General features: G+C 39.9%; 2 protein-coding genes across 6 annotated transcripts; one reads left to right on the top strand and one right to left on the bottom strand.

Moving 5' to 3' along the window:
• Positions 1-1,708: 1,708 nt before the first annotated feature.
• On the bottom strand, positions 1,709-9,436 carry zgc:152968 (uncharacterized protein LOC564848 homolog). 4 transcript variants are annotated; one of them, XM_068311119.1, is made up of 16 exons: positions 9,243-9,436; positions 7,060-8,471; positions 6,881-6,973; positions 6,316-6,571; positions 5,719-6,041; positions 5,510-5,653; positions 5,310-5,424; positions 5,153-5,224; positions 4,934-5,077; positions 4,666-4,779; positions 4,514-4,587; positions 4,309-4,413; positions 3,807-3,922; positions 3,330-3,468; positions 2,493-2,613; positions 1,709-2,412 (listed from the first exon to the last, which is right to left on the bottom strand). In XM_068311119.1, the coding sequence occupies exons 1-16, from the start codon at positions 9,391-9,393 to the stop codon at positions 2,324-2,326; spliced, it is 3,468 nt and encodes a 1,155-aa protein (XP_068167220.1). In that variant the 5' UTR covers positions 9,394-9,436; the 3' UTR covers positions 1,709-2,323. The 4 variants fall into 4 exon arrangements, with proteins under 4 accessions (XP_068167220.1, XP_068167222.1, XP_068167221.1 ...); XM_068311121.1 differs by having other exon boundaries at positions 4,934-5,074; XM_068311120.1 differs by having other exon boundaries at positions 5,510-5,650.
• Positions 2,343-14,928, top strand: poli (polymerase (DNA directed) iota). 2 transcript variants are annotated; one of them, XM_068311124.1, is made up of 12 exons: positions 2,343-2,432; positions 2,518-2,630; positions 4,319-4,416; positions 10,090-10,215; positions 10,307-10,471; positions 10,823-10,969; positions 11,132-11,368; positions 11,456-11,634; positions 11,880-11,971; positions 12,049-12,182; positions 13,185-13,399; positions 14,142-14,928. In XM_068311124.1, the coding sequence occupies exons 4-12, from the start codon at positions 10,179-10,181 to the stop codon at positions 14,871-14,873; spliced, it is 1,938 nt and encodes a 645-aa protein (XP_068167225.1). In that variant the 5' UTR covers positions 2,343-2,432; positions 2,518-2,630; positions 4,319-4,416; positions 10,090-10,178; the 3' UTR covers positions 14,874-14,928. The 2 variants fall into 2 exon arrangements, with proteins under 2 accessions (XP_068167225.1, XP_068167224.1); XM_068311123.1 differs by lacking the exons at positions 2,343-2,432; positions 2,518-2,630; positions 4,319-4,416 and adding an exon at positions 9,734-9,966.
• The last annotated feature ends 11 nt before the right edge of the window (positions 14,929-14,939 follow it).

The raw sequence follows: 14,939 nt of genomic DNA, 5'->3' as shown, positions 1-14,939 counted from the left end.
ACACAGTAGCTGCTTACAGCTAGCCTCAAGCACACTTCCAAATGACCATCAGTCATGGTGGAATGGTACTCGGACTTGACTGAACAACCACTGACTCTCATTTCGCTGCTTGCTTTCTGCATGACCAGCTACATGGAATAACTAATCTCTTAAAACCTTTCAAGGAATTTCACTCGACTAGGCCATCTCACGTCAGTGTGTAGTAACAACTCAGAGTGGTCCCAGTCAGCCTTCTCTATCCTGCCTGCACTTTGCAATAAATCCATTCAAGCGGCAAACCATTGCAGGTGCTCCATCCGTGGTAATGGATAAAATTTGTACACTAGGAGCTGGGTTTTCGCAATAAAGTTTTTGAGCGACAGAACTATGTTTTCTCACGTCCTTTCTTCCATACACAGTACTGTCAATAGCTTCTTTAAAAATCTTCCCCCTACTCCATATTAAGTGTTAAGTTTTAAATTTATCCATTGGTCTCACCACTCATGTTTATACTTTCCCAAGTTTAAGACAAATAACATGCAGGCTAAAAATTGTAGATAATTCGCTATCTAACTTCTTGTCGTTGTTGTGTCTGCACATGCATGTTGATCAAAATTCCCAAAAATGTCAGTCGTCATCTGATTGGAAGGTGACAGGATGGCTGATAGACTGGCATCTATTTTAATGTCATACAATCTAGCCAATCACTGGCTAGCTTGTTAGTGTTGCTGGTCGTAGAACCGCTGTTTGCGCACCCACAATGATCTAAATTCATGATAGCTATTATTTTGTGTGAAAAGAGATCATCCAAACTACCAATGGGATCTACCAAAAACCGGGGTTGACCAGTCAATTGCCATCGACATATTGAGCACCCTTGACCTAAAGGAACTATAACAATGGTAGACTTACGGTTAACGAAGACCCGAGAGATGCCATGAATTCTGTCAATGTAAAAAAAATAAAAAAAATAAATGGCAAATCTTAAAGCTTCTGCCCCTCAGGCAATTACCCCCCCCCCCCCCTTTTTTTTAAATACTGCCATTAAACTGAAAATTCTTTGGTTTGTGTTTCTTTTTCTAGCCATTAGCAAGATTACACACAATCCCATTAACAGATTTCTGCGTAACTCGTTGGGATGGTTGGACATTTGACAAGAAGGACCCATTAACTTTCGGAGTGGATTACGATAAAGGGGAAAAAAAGTCAATTCAACATTGTAAGGTAAATCTTTATTCAACTTTTACATCAATTATACAAACTTAATGAATTTTGATGAACCTTGGTGCAAGACATGTTGTTGGATGGACATGTTGTTTGGTCTATTTTCTTAATGCAACTATTACACTGCTAAACAGGTCTATGTCATGACTTAACAAAGCTGTTACGTAATGCAGTACGATAGAGTTCAGAGTTCAATGTCATATTTATATGTTGCTGTTGACCTCATTCATTCATAAAGCCAAATATCAGAAACCACAGATTTTTTTCCTGACATATTAGCTTGAGAAAAAGTAATGAACTGTACAATGCCTCACATTTATTTGAAACTGATGTTGTGGCAGAGGTTTTCCAAGTGCTGTCTAGTTTCTTTATGAAACAGGATACAATGATACAGGAACTGTTATCTAATACAGGATGTCAGAGTTCAACATACTGTAAAAAAATTTGATCTTGAGAAAAATGATCATTTTACATTTATTTATTGGTACAAGGACAGTGCTATGTGACTGCCTATTTTTCACCACGATTGGCCAGTGAACCCTCTGGATGAGGCTATATTCTGGATCGAGTTCACCATGAGAAACAAAGCCAAGCACCCAAGAGTCCAGGCTTACCTGGTACCAGTATCAGTGTGGATGTCCTGGTTTTCCTCCTTGTAGTCACTGTTCTTCATACTCCTCCTACTGGTTTACTTATCTTGTCACCATAAACCTGCTCGTCAATATAGTTCCACACTAGGTTGTCAATAACGAAATCAACTGCACCTGCGACTAATTTGACATTCAAGGCCGAGTTTTCATTGGCTGGCCAAAGCTGGCTTGAAAACAGACACACACACACAATTTTATTTTGCGCCTTTATTTAGTTCATACAGCTGACACCCCACCCCTTCCAATCTTCCTATGACCCAACAGTGCAATGGCCAGTATTTTTTCTGAAATGGACACATTGGCTGCAAATTAAACAATCAAAAAATTCAAAAATATAATTCAAGTGCTATAACCAGCCTTGAAAAATAACTCCAATGTCATTACAACAAAGATAAATAATTGACACCGATTCAAAATTATAACTTGCATAATAGCATAATGTATGAGGAGGGGTCCATGTTTTAATGCTTTCATTTTTTAAGTTTTCCATCTTCTTTGACCTTCCATAACATGAGCTCCATGCAGGCAGTGGCATCCTCTGCAGTGTCATGGCCACAAACTGGGAGAAATATTGATACGGTATATTTAATAGTAATATCACATTTAAATTGTACAGTGGCTGCAGATATGATGACCCACCACTCTCTTGTATGATCCTCCTGAGGTATTCTGCAGTCAGGCTGTTCAGAGTCAACTTGTGAGGGGAGCCCAGATGGTGGGGAAAGACAACTGATGTGTCTACCACCTTTCCATGGATCAACTACAGTGAAGAGGAAGGTATCTGAAGCAACTACTACTGCTGCAACTACCCTCTGAACAAAAATTAATAATCAAAGCAAAAAAACGAACCAAGACTCAAAACATACTGTATTTCATGCATCATTCAATAACTGAAAGGCAGCCCAAAGTAATCTTCGCCTCAGAAGACATTACGCACAATTTTGCTGATGCTGCATAAAATATCATTTAAATGAAATGTTTTAGTTCCATGTCAAAAACAAACCAGTGTATTGGTTTGCACAGACACACTAGGTTTTATTTGAGTGACGATAGTATTCATTTGAATAAAACAAACTAGATAAATTGAAGACACCGTATAGCATCTGCAAATGTGCACACGTCAGTCTGCATGTCTACCACTTAAATTCATGTAATGATCTTATGACAGATTTGCTGTTCATTTATTTCAAGAATATTTGTCCCTGATGTGTTTGTGTTATTTTTCGAGAGGAAATCTTTTCATTTGGAAACTTCCCTTTAAAAAAAAAAAAAAAGGACAGCAAAACATAACATCCTATAGAAAATGCTGAAAGGGATTGTGGTGGCCATGTTAAATCTGACTGTTCCAAACCTCTTAAGTAAACATGTTCACAGCTTGCTCTTGAATTTCTGGGATTCTGCAAAATCACAGGTTAGCCAAGGATGCAATTGATATGATGTACAAAAATAATGGTGGAAAAAGCTCATAGTAATCACCTTCAGGGCACAGAGGTCTGTTTCAAGACCGTGTCCAATCAGAATGGTGTCGGAGCTAATGAAGCTCAATAAGATCTGCTGGACCTCTCTCAGGGAGGTACGGTTATCCTTTACATCTTCCTCACAGATGCCTGAAAATCTAAAGTGTTACACAAGCTTTAAATAGAGCAGTGGGCAGGCAGGTTCAAATATGCTAATGAATGCAGTCATTTGATTTGTGGCAGTAATAGGTAGTTGTTGTTAATGGTCATTGGACATTTTTTTATATTTCAAAGTAAATATTCAGTGCCAGTGCTTGAATATACAGTGTAATTATATTATACACACACACACACACCTCAATTAAGGTACCAGCATTGTCAATGTGTTTCAGTTTTCCTATCAGCATTACTTGTATGGAGGAGGTTATGGAGGCTTGTGAGTGGCAGAACTTGTTTTTAGGTTTTCAAAACGTGGAATATAAAATTCAAATATTACCTTGTGTTATAGTCGATGATCTCATTATCAGGCATGACAAAAGTGTCATAGATGATTTGTAGACTAGAGTTAACCAGTGTCACTCTAGACAGCTCCAGACCATGAATGGTAAAACACTATGAAGACAACAAGTGGTACATAAACTGTAAAACAAAAGGTGCTTCATGTCAAGATGGACATTTAACTACTGCATCTTAGGTCAATGAATCTTTTGATATCAGGAACATGTAGGCACCTAGGGTGGCAAATAATTACTTTGGTTTATTTGTGTTGAAAAGAGCAGAAAATCTTCATTTTACTGCAGAAAATAAATGAAAACAATTTTGAAAATTGTCATTGAGTATATTGTCTACTTCAAAAACAAACTCAATTCATATGATTGCATGCAAATTTTAGTAGTGACTTCAGATGCAAGTACTTAAAATGAGGTGGCCTTTTGTGTTCCAAATAAAGAACCCTTTCACAAAATAAAGAGTGATCCCCTAAAATTATCCATCGTCACCATTTCACAGTTCACGGAGTAGACCCCAGGACAGTGTGTATCTGAGGCTTCTCTGGGGACAGTCGACACAAACCCATCCAGGCTGAGGGAATTGTGAACATGCAACTGGTAAGGAACAAGCAGGGAATAATATTTATATACCAACTGGAACATTTAAAAGATGCCAAAAGATTTTTTTTAAAAAATGAAATAAGTCCTTCCCTACCATAAACACCTGACATCCAGGTGCTCCCATGACTCCCTCACAGCAACTGTAGCGGGTCTCCACTCCCCCTGGAACTGTTGAGAGGTTAAAATTAAAAGGATCTTGGACATTTAACCAATGGGATGTTTTTAAAGTCCAACACTACTTGTTACCTCTATGCTTTACTCCTTTTCCATAGTGGTAATTACATTCCTCCTTACGGATGTGTTTACCCGTCTGGCTCACAGAGTATGTAGCCCCACATCGACAGCAGATCCTCTTAAGTGCTTCAACCAGCAAAACAAAAGCAGTACATTACTTGGATGAAGCCTACAGAAAACTCAAACATGATGTAAAGCACATGACCAGTCTGCCCTCTGGTAACATAATGCAATAGCACCAAACTACTTGTATTAGTTGACGTGTGCCATTTTCACTTACGGTCTGTGTTGCATTTTTTATTGTCAGCAAAAAGGACAGCACCACCAGGTTTCTCTGGGTGCTGGACCGGATAGTTGCTCTCAATCAGTCTGTCCTCGGTCAAAATATAGTCCCTCAAGCTCTCATAAAATACTACATCATCTGCTGGAAATACAAAATTCACTCAAAAAGTTGTCAAAATATACAAAGTGACAAATGTATTCCAAAGATTCCTCTCACCATTTCTTTTAAACTTCTTCAGGTTAAAAGGAATGTTGCCTTTCAGTCTTTGGCTGTTGACTTCATTTTGATCTGGAATAAAATACATACCTCTAAATACAACATCTACATATTTTAAGGGCTATTATTTTAAGAGCAGTTTTCCAGATGCTCTCACCTTTAGCAGTAACAGCACTTTGGTTCTTCAGCCTCTTCAGTGCATTCACTGCAATGCTTAGATATTTGAGTTTGTTCACACTGCGGTTGTACACAGTCTTCTCTTCTACGAGTGCCTGACAATGGGGGGGGGGGCTGTAATAAATCAATATCTGAACAGTTGTTCCTCAGAGAGGACGATATTAAGTATCACAATCTCACCTTCTCAAAGGCATCATTTACACTGGCGGTGGTTTTGAAAAATTCCTCTGTGAACATGTTGACATAACGTTGTCTGATGTCATGCGGCACTTTCTCTTTGATGGCCTCAAACTGCTGCTTCGATTTACGTTTAGTAGCTACCTGCTTTAAAATAATATAACATGAGCTGCAGCAGACGCCTCATGTTCAATTTGCTTTTTACTATTCACCTTAACAGTAGTACTGACACCAGAGGAAGTAGCTGGAGTCAGATGTGCCGATGAAGAGGTCAGTGTGGGTTTTTGTGCTGGAGCAGGAATAATCACAGGTGCTGATGTGCGATATCTCTGCACAGAGGTAACTGCAGATGGATGGGAGGTTTGTTTCACGATGACAGCACTTGTCTGTGTAGGTCTGATTGGGGTTAGCAGTGAAGTAGCTGGGACCGAACTGGATGTCATAGGAAGAGGGAAGGCGCCCCCTGGTAGGATTAAGTGTAAATTGCTGCCCACTTCGATCACAGCTGTTCCAACAGGTATGCAATTCATGTAAGCTGTGGAAAGGAGAAAACACACATGAAACATTTCGAACCTGCAGAGTTTAGAAAGAAATGCCACAGGATATACATCAAAGAGGACAATGCAGGTCTCAAGATGTGTTACTGACAGCATATCATCAAGTTTGAAGAGAAGCACGCTAGAATAAAAAGGAAATTAAATATAACACAGGTTTCAAACTTCGTATGAGAAAATTTGCTTTTTTCCCACAATTTTGCTTTTGTATTTTTATAAGCATTTAATTTAGGTATTTCAGTAAAATAAACTCACCATTTTGTGAAGGAGTAGCCATCAGGAGTTCAGAGAGTTGAGCTGTAGGGCTGGGTAATTTATCTGCATCAGACGTCCTTTGACATGTTGAAGAAACCAAAGCCTGGCCTCCTTTAACTGAAGCAGGCAGCATGGACGCTTTCTGGTGTACCTGCTGGATCTTGGACGTGATGGAAGGCTGGGAGGAAAATCTCGACACCGCAGGCACACAAAGGGGAACCAGCACCTGAGGCTGGGGTCTGCTCCTAGCCAATGGCTGCAGATAGAAGCAGACAAAATCAAAATATGTGCTTAACATTACAATTTAAGGTAATCATTCTTTTTTGCTGGTTTAACAGGGTAGTCTACCAGTAAAGAATGCCCCTTATGGCATTCTCATATTTAACCATGTCTCTGGTTGACTATCATTTTCATTACATTTTTCTGAACTTTTTCAAAAGTTTTTTTCTAAACTTGCATTAGCTGGTAAATCATGCAAATGTTTAAAAATGTAATACATAATAGAAAAGTCTTTTAGAGTGCACAACTGTATATTTTTAAAAATTCTTGGTTTATCTATTTTCACCTCTGAATGTTTGGCTTCATGAGCCACTCTCTTCTTTCCTGACAATTCTTGGGATTTGACTAATTCAGGCTTCTCCACCTCCACAATTCCAGCCTAAATGAAAGAAAATCACAAAGACTGAAGACCTTTCCGGAGGACATTCATCCATCTGGATTCTGAATAGTCTAAAATATACTTACAGACACATCTGGCTGCTTACTGCTGTTGTCATTTTCCTCCATGAAGATCCTGAAGCATTCTTCCATCGGGTCCGTGTCAGACAGTTCCATTTCAGAATAGTTGAGCTCATCGGAGTCGGAATCAATTAAAACCACCTTATCATTCACTTTCTTCAAATGTTGCTCATTTGATGGGGGCGATGACTCAACTCTGCGCATCAAACTCGATGCCGATGAAATTTGTTGACCAGATTGATTGCTGGTTGACAACAACTCTACCAGCTTGAGGCCGCTTTCAGTTGGAACATGGTCGATAACCGCTTTACTCAGCATTTTTTCTGGGATTTTGCGTGATATTTTGTGGATAGATATGTTCGCATTTACATTTGCAGATGGTCGCTGATTACTAGATAAATTCTGAACCGATGTTTCTGCTTGCTTGGTGCGTTGCCTGCATTGAGTCTCAAAGTAAGCAGCTGCTGCTGTAGAGAAACGTGAATTATTAGATGTCTGCAGGGGATTATTTTTTCCATCCCCATGGATCACGTCATGGGGACTTATTTCTGCCAGAAATCCACTTCCTTTTCTTTCCTCTACCAGATTGCTCTGGTTTTGATCATGCTCGTGTGTGATGTCAGGAGGACTTGCAGGTTCAAGACCCTTTTCCACACCTTTTTCTGCAGACTGTAAGTGAGTCTTACTCTGGCTGTCTCTTTGCAGGGCTTTTGAACATTCAAGAAAATCAGCTACTTTGCCATTAGCTGTATCTGAAGCGGGGTATGGAGGAGGCGAGTTCAGTAAACTGGGCCTTGTTTTCACACCCTTCAAATCCTCTTCATTCTTGAGAGCATCTCCAGGCTTCTGAACTCTCATAACCTTTTTGGCAGGTGAGGGTGGAATGTCAATAATCAGGACGTCGTCTCCATTTGAGTCATCAAGTGGAGACTGGGAAAGTTGAGTCTGATCTGTGACTGCCTTCTTCTGGTTGCAAGGTATAGCCTTTCTTTCCATTTTTAAACTTCGCCCTTTTTTCACTCTATGATCCTTACCTGAAGAGCTGTATGACCGCAAGTCAGCAGAATAGTTGGACAGAGGGTCATACTCCAAATCAGTCCTTGGTTTGGAGTTGTCAACTACATATTTACTTGCTCTATAGTCTGTTTGATCATCGTTTGTGCATGGGGAGAACCCATATGAACTCCGTAAACATTTACTTGCAGTCTCTAACTTAGAAACTGATAAATTACACGCAGGATTTCTGTCATCTGCCTGTACGGTCTGGTAGTGAGACAGACGTCTTTGTTCCTGCTCCACCTCGTGCTTTACGCTCTCTATCTCCTTGTTGATCCGCTCCAGCTCCTGGAGACACTCATCTTTCATCTTTTCATTCACTGGCGCTCTAGTGGCAGCATACAGACGGTCATTTTGAGATCCTGTTCAAAAGAGACACAAAAGAGAACTTGGGATCATGGAAGACCAAAAAAAGCTGTGCGGATTGCGACTTTGGTGACCTGTGTGCCTGTGAAGAGTCACTCAGTGTTCCTTTGTGTGAAAAATGCTTAATGAATTGGTTTTTGGACAAAACCACATGTCTTACAGGGGCCAAGCCCCTGGGCCCTGTGAGACATGAGGGCACAGGGGTGGTCAGATCAGATGTCCCTGTCCACCTGTCCCTGTCCACCTGTCAGAAACCATGACTGAAGGCTGGCTCATGAAGTAGTAACTGGTTCCATTTGTTCAATTAATCTACGGTCACTCGGCTGAACCAATGAAAACTGACAAACACGTTTTCAAATTGTTTGGCGCAGCTGGTCGTAGAAGATACCGCAATATCCCTCCGTTCGAACATTAATCGTGGGTCAAGCGGTCCAAATAGACCAATAAACCATGCGTTTGTGTCCAATCGTACCTCTATTCTGAAGACATCTGTAGGTTCTCGGTCATCCAGGTCATGGTTATAGAAAGTTGTTTAAGTCGATCCACTGGAAGTTAAGAAAGATCTTGAAGACGTTTCGTCTCTCATCCAAGAAGCGTCTTCAAGAACTTTCTTAACTTCCAGCGGATCGACCCATTTCTGAACATAGATTGAAATATACATCTATCAATGTTCGTTATAAAAATTGTTTTCACACTTGTTATTTTGATAATACAGGTCTTTTGAACGTTTCTCTCCGACAAAGTCAAACTTACTGTCAACTACTGACCTGCAAACTCAATTATCGATGAATGATTGGAGGCGTCGACCACATCCCGGAGTTCTTTGACATGTTTGTACAAACAGTGGGGTCGCTCACAAATCCCACGTTGCGAGACAGGACAGTTTATATCAGCAAAAAGACCAGACGAGGGAAACATGAGAAGGGGGGGGGGAAAAAACACTCCCACGATCCGCAGTGTCGTTCGCCTCAGACGCGCTGACTGTCCGACGGTCGGCAGGCGGAGGCTTCGACAGAGCTTTATACCTTCCGCTGAGGCGGTCAGACTAGTTCACGCTTAAATTTAGCTTGTTTTTCTCCCAAAGTATGTGTACATACAGTATGTATGGAAAATATATTTTCATCTGGGTTTTTTTTTTTTTTTTTTAGTATACAAAAATATAACGCATTTCAAAATACAAAAAGTTAATTTCAAGTCGCTGTCTGTCACCTGGTCGTCACTTTATCGCAGTGGCCCTCCAGGCCGGTAGGGGGCGTCGGTGTGAGGTCGGAACTGGGAACGACAGCCGATGATTGTTTTCACTCGGAATGTTTTACCTGCAGCGATCACAACCAGAGCAGTAGTTCATGAGAGTTATACTGTTATCTGGAAAACAGGCGAAATTGACGCTTTCTGAAATGGATAAGAGTGAAGATGAGGCGGAAGAGGATGACACCGAGTGGAAGAATAGTTTCGTGGATTCGGGCCCGTTCAGCTTGACCACTGCTTCAGGTGTCGGAAAACAAGACGCTTCCATTCATGTTCTGTTTTTGACACACAGAGAGGATGTCTGCATGTAACCAGGAAGTGTCTTTCCTCTCATGCGTGTCATGATGTGTTTGTCGTGTGTTTCAGGCCCCACAGTGAACAAGACACCTGGAGCAGCACCGGTACACAGAGTCATTCTGCATTTCGACCTGGATTGCTTCTACGCTCAGGTAGAAATGATCAGAAACCCAGCACTGAGAGAAGTCCCTCTAGGTAAGATTTTCTCCAGTGAATGAATGAATAAAGGTTGGTTTTTCAAGCCCAGGATATTGTTGAGGTCTAATAATGCTCCTCATCTCATCAGGTATTCAACAGAAATATATCATAGTCACATGTAACTACGTGGCTCGGGAGCTGGGAGTCACCAAGCTGATGTCTGTTTCTCATGCGAAGGAGAAATGCCCACGGCTGGTGCTGGTTAATGGAGAAGACCTGACACACTACAGAGAGATGTCCTATAAAGTGACAGGTAGGCCAAACAACATATAATAGTAATCTACTATAGTTCTCTTTACCGGTAAGTGGTTGATAAATAAGTAGCCTGAAAACAATAACACAAACATTATAAATAGATAAAGAAAGAAGAAGCTAGTGATTCTTCCCCAACAGTGTGAGTTAAGTAAAAAAGCAAGACATACTGTATGATGAAGAAAAAGGAACTGGCATTATTTTCTTAACATGTCTTCCTATATTATCATTATTGTTGTTTGTTTATACATACAGTACATATAACGTAAAACATAAATATATAAATTACTAGATTGGATTAAATTTTTCTTTGTTTCATGTTCTGTGTTTACCTTTTTGTCCCATCATTCAGAGCTGTTGATGTCTTACACTCCACTGGTTGAGAGGCTTGGATTTGATGAAAACTTCGTGGACGTCACCAAGATGGTAGAAATGAGGCTTGCAGAGACACCAGAATCCAGTAACTTGACATTTAATGGACATGTCTACAGCCATGTCAGTAAGTCTGATCATCTGACAGGTTGAAACAAGGAAGTGAGTTTTGAAAGAAGCCAAGAAATGTATTTGCATTGTACTTTTAGTTTCCCTCTATTCATATATAATCACTTATAGTTTTCACTGCTGCACACAACATAAGTTTCAGATTTCTTTTCCTACCCAGGTGCAGATGTCGAAGCTAGTGATCATGCAAGGTTGGTGATAGGTTCACACATCGCAGCAGAGCTTAGAGAAGCCATGCACAGCAAACTGGGTTTGACTGGATGCGCTGGCATCGCCACAAACAAACTGCTGGCCAAACTGGTGTCAGGTTGCTTCAAACCCAATCAGCAAACATCACTGCTTCCAGAAAATGTCAACGACATCATTGGCTGCCTGAGCAACATCCGCAAAGTGCCGGGTAAGGATGCTCATTTTTAATTCAAAAGTGCTTGATGGGGTTTTGGCGTGAACTAAAAACTATTTTCATCCCAAACTGGATTTCTAGGAGTGGGTCACCAAACTGCCAAGAGACTTCAAGCTCTGGGGTTGGTTAGTGTGGAAGACTTGCAGCTTTTCCCACTGAGTGACTTAGTGAAAGAGTTTGGAGGTGCCAGTGCCCAACGCTTGAAGAATATGGCCCTTGGCATTGATGACTCACCTGTCACACCTACAGGGGCCCCTCAGGTAGGGTAGGAAGTTACCAGTATGAAACAGTTTCTTTTAGACACTGTCTCTTCCATATCCAACAAAATAGAAAAAGCCGGTGTCTTAATGAATTTTTATCTCATGCATTTGTACAAAGGCATGAAAATAGTTTATATTCTTTTTATTTTGTCAGAGATCTTCATGATTGTTCCTTTTGATGTACAATGATTTATTTTACAACATTATTTTACAATTTATTTTTCCCTCTGCTTCTCATGTTTTAGTCTCTCAGTGATGAAGACTCCTTCAAGAAAATGTCCTCCACTAAAGATGTCCTGGAAAAGATTCGGGAGCTGCTGAGCAGCCTGATGGAGAGGTGGGAGATTATGTCATCTGGTTAAAGCCGGTCACTCAAGTCCCTAAACCTAACGTTGTTGTCTGTTTGAAAACTAGGATGCACAAAGATGGCAGGCAGCCTCAAACCATTCGGCTTACAATCCGTAGATACTCCGCAACCAACAAGTGGTTCAGTCGAGAGAGCCGTCAGTGTCCAATCCCCAGAGACATTGGACACTCATTCACTTCTGGTAAACATAGTAACGTTCCACCTGCATAAACTCTAGACATTTAATCAGCATTTCCACTCATGTCACAAATAATTGACTCTTTATATTTGAAAAATGAAACAAGACCATTATAAAGGACAGCTTTGGATACACTCTTTCAATCGAACCCAGCAGCCAAATGAATTATATGTACACCTCAGCACCAGGAAGTTCTCTGCTGAGAAGGTTTATAACACAGCAAAGAGTGACGTAACCAGGATTTGGGTTTATATGCAAAGATTTGAATGTTAAATTTTAACCTGTAAAGCTCATTTGTATTTTATATCAACATTAAAATGAATGCTTGCAATACATCCATACTGTTTCTGGTTGTACAGTCTGCAGGTTTACCTTATTAAAGTCCGAACCCTTTCATCAGATTACTTATTGCATCAGGCAGCATTAGTGCAGATAAACTCATTATTTTCAAGCAAAGACATGAAAATTTATTGATTCAAAATAATGGCATATATTAGTTCCACATTAGTAAAGACCAAACACAGCCAAAGGATATTAACATTGGCTCACCAGTGGTCAGAAGTGTTCTGTATGGATTCTACTGTTGATTTTAGCATTTATTATTACTGTTTAATACAAAGTCAGTTTTTGTTTCCACTGCTCCTTTGCTAAGAAATAAATTAACGTATTGAATAAAATATTTTGCAAATAGAAGATCTTCAGGATGCATAGCCAGCATTAATATTCAGGCTCACGTATATGCTTTAATATTTTAATATATATCAAAAAATATATGGTAAAATATGTTTCTAGAGGACAGGATTGAGCTGAAACAAGGTGGAATTGATATAATCAAACTGGACATGAGGAATTGATTTTAGAAATGAAAATATTTTTCGCAGTATTTAAATGTCCTTTTTTATCTTACGCAAAAAACTTGTGTCAATTCTCTAGCTGAACAAATCAGGCCTCCCTCAGGTGTCATGAACTACCACTAAAGCATTCTTGTCTGTAATATCTGTGTAGGTAGAACCGAAGACGTTGTTGACCAGTTGGTCCCACTGGCCATGAAACTTTTCCAGAAGATGGTGGACAGCAGCGCTGCCTTCCACCTCACCCTCATCAATGTCTGCTTCAGTAACCTGCAGAAGAGAACGGCTGCCACCAGTGGAAAAGGCTCCATCACCTCTTTCTTCACACAACACACGTCTCCCAGAAAAACACAAAGCTTCTCAACACAGGTAACACAGGCAAATCTTGTGTTGCAATCCAGCTTTTTTTTTTTTTACTGTTCAGCTCTTTATCATGGTATCAGTGCAATGTTTTTGTGTCCGACTGTTAAGAAATTATTGTGGTATTGTTAGTAAGTTAACAAAGTTTTTGTTTTCAGCTGATGTTTTGAAACCAGTTGTTTTGGGGTTTTTTTTCATAGTAGTCAGTTAATTGATTGGTGAAAGAAATGCAAAGAACAAGGTGTTTTCAAATATCTAATTTTCTTTGACCAACACAATAAAACCCAGTTGAACTCAATTGAGATCAAGAAGCTAAAATCTTACAAACTATGCCAATTTTTTTCAAAACAGACTCTTTGGGACTTTGGGAATTTTGTGGCAATTTTAAGAATATAACTAAAAAACCACAAATTAATTATTTTTAATAATATTTAATATCCAACGTCCATCACTTAGTGAGGTACAGACATTAAATTATTTAATATACACTACACAATGTTGATAACTACTATGAAATATCATAAATTATAGATGCTTTACATTTTTCACTATATTTTGATTTCTTGGATAGATGGTTTGTAATACAGGTTTTGATTACATTTTCTGTTTTATTAAAAGGTCTTAAACGGTCAAAAATGCAACACTGTGAGCCCTGCAGACATGAAGACATGCTGAAGACATCCTTTGAAACAAAGTAACTAAATACTTTTCTGACATCAGTTTATACATCTCTTGGTTTATCTTCCGACAGGATGATTCGTCTCAGCGTGGAGATCACTTCACTGATCATCAGTTCCACGCACACAGCGGGATTTCTCAACATTCCTCACAAAAAGCTGCTACCATAAAAAGCCCCTGGAGCTCTGGTGCAGAATTGCATGGGTTTAACAGAAAACAGAGCTCTGTTGTTGCCGTCAAAGACCGATCCTTGCTGGATGTATCATGCAGCACAGAGACGTCAGACTTAGACAAAAATGATAGCAAAGTGAAAAATCGATTGCCACCAAATGTTGACCCAGAAGTTTTCAGGCTTCTCCCTGAGGAAATCCAACAGGAACTGTTAACACCAATCTATGCAGACCTTCTCCCCATCACCTCACTGAGCTCAGCTGATAATGTCCCCAACATAGTAAAAAACAAATCTTCAGGATCAAGGACGAATTCACAAAACCCTAATGACATGAAAGAAGCTGGTAATAACTTATACTCTCCTGAAAGTCAGAGTCCTGCGGATGCAGGAGAAAAGGGTAGGGGAGTAAGCAGCCTATCATTCCCTTTCCCTGGGAATGTGGACCCTCAAGTGTTTTCTGAGCTTCCTTCGGATGTTCAAATGGCGCTAATGTCTGAATGGAAACAAGAGAAACCAGTCCTGAAGAATGCTTCCACCAGGAAATCAGTGAGAAGTTCAACGACCAAAGACAGGAAGGCTCAAGCGAAACGTAGTCAAGAAAACAGTTTGTTGAAGTATTTCAAACCCTCCTAGAGAAGGGCAGCGATATGTTCATTTGTTATTTCTTATAAATAAAACATAGCATTTTGTTGTTGTTGT

This window comes from Antennarius striatus, chromosome 3 (genome assembly GCF_040054535.1).
Source record: "Antennarius striatus isolate MH-2024 chromosome 3, ASM4005453v1, whole genome shotgun sequence".
Lineage (NCBI taxonomy): Eukaryota > Metazoa > Chordata > Actinopteri > Lophiiformes > Antennariidae > Antennarius > Antennarius striatus.
The sequence above is the reverse complement of the archived record's forward strand: the minus strand, read 5'-3'. Positions and strand labels throughout refer to the sequence as shown.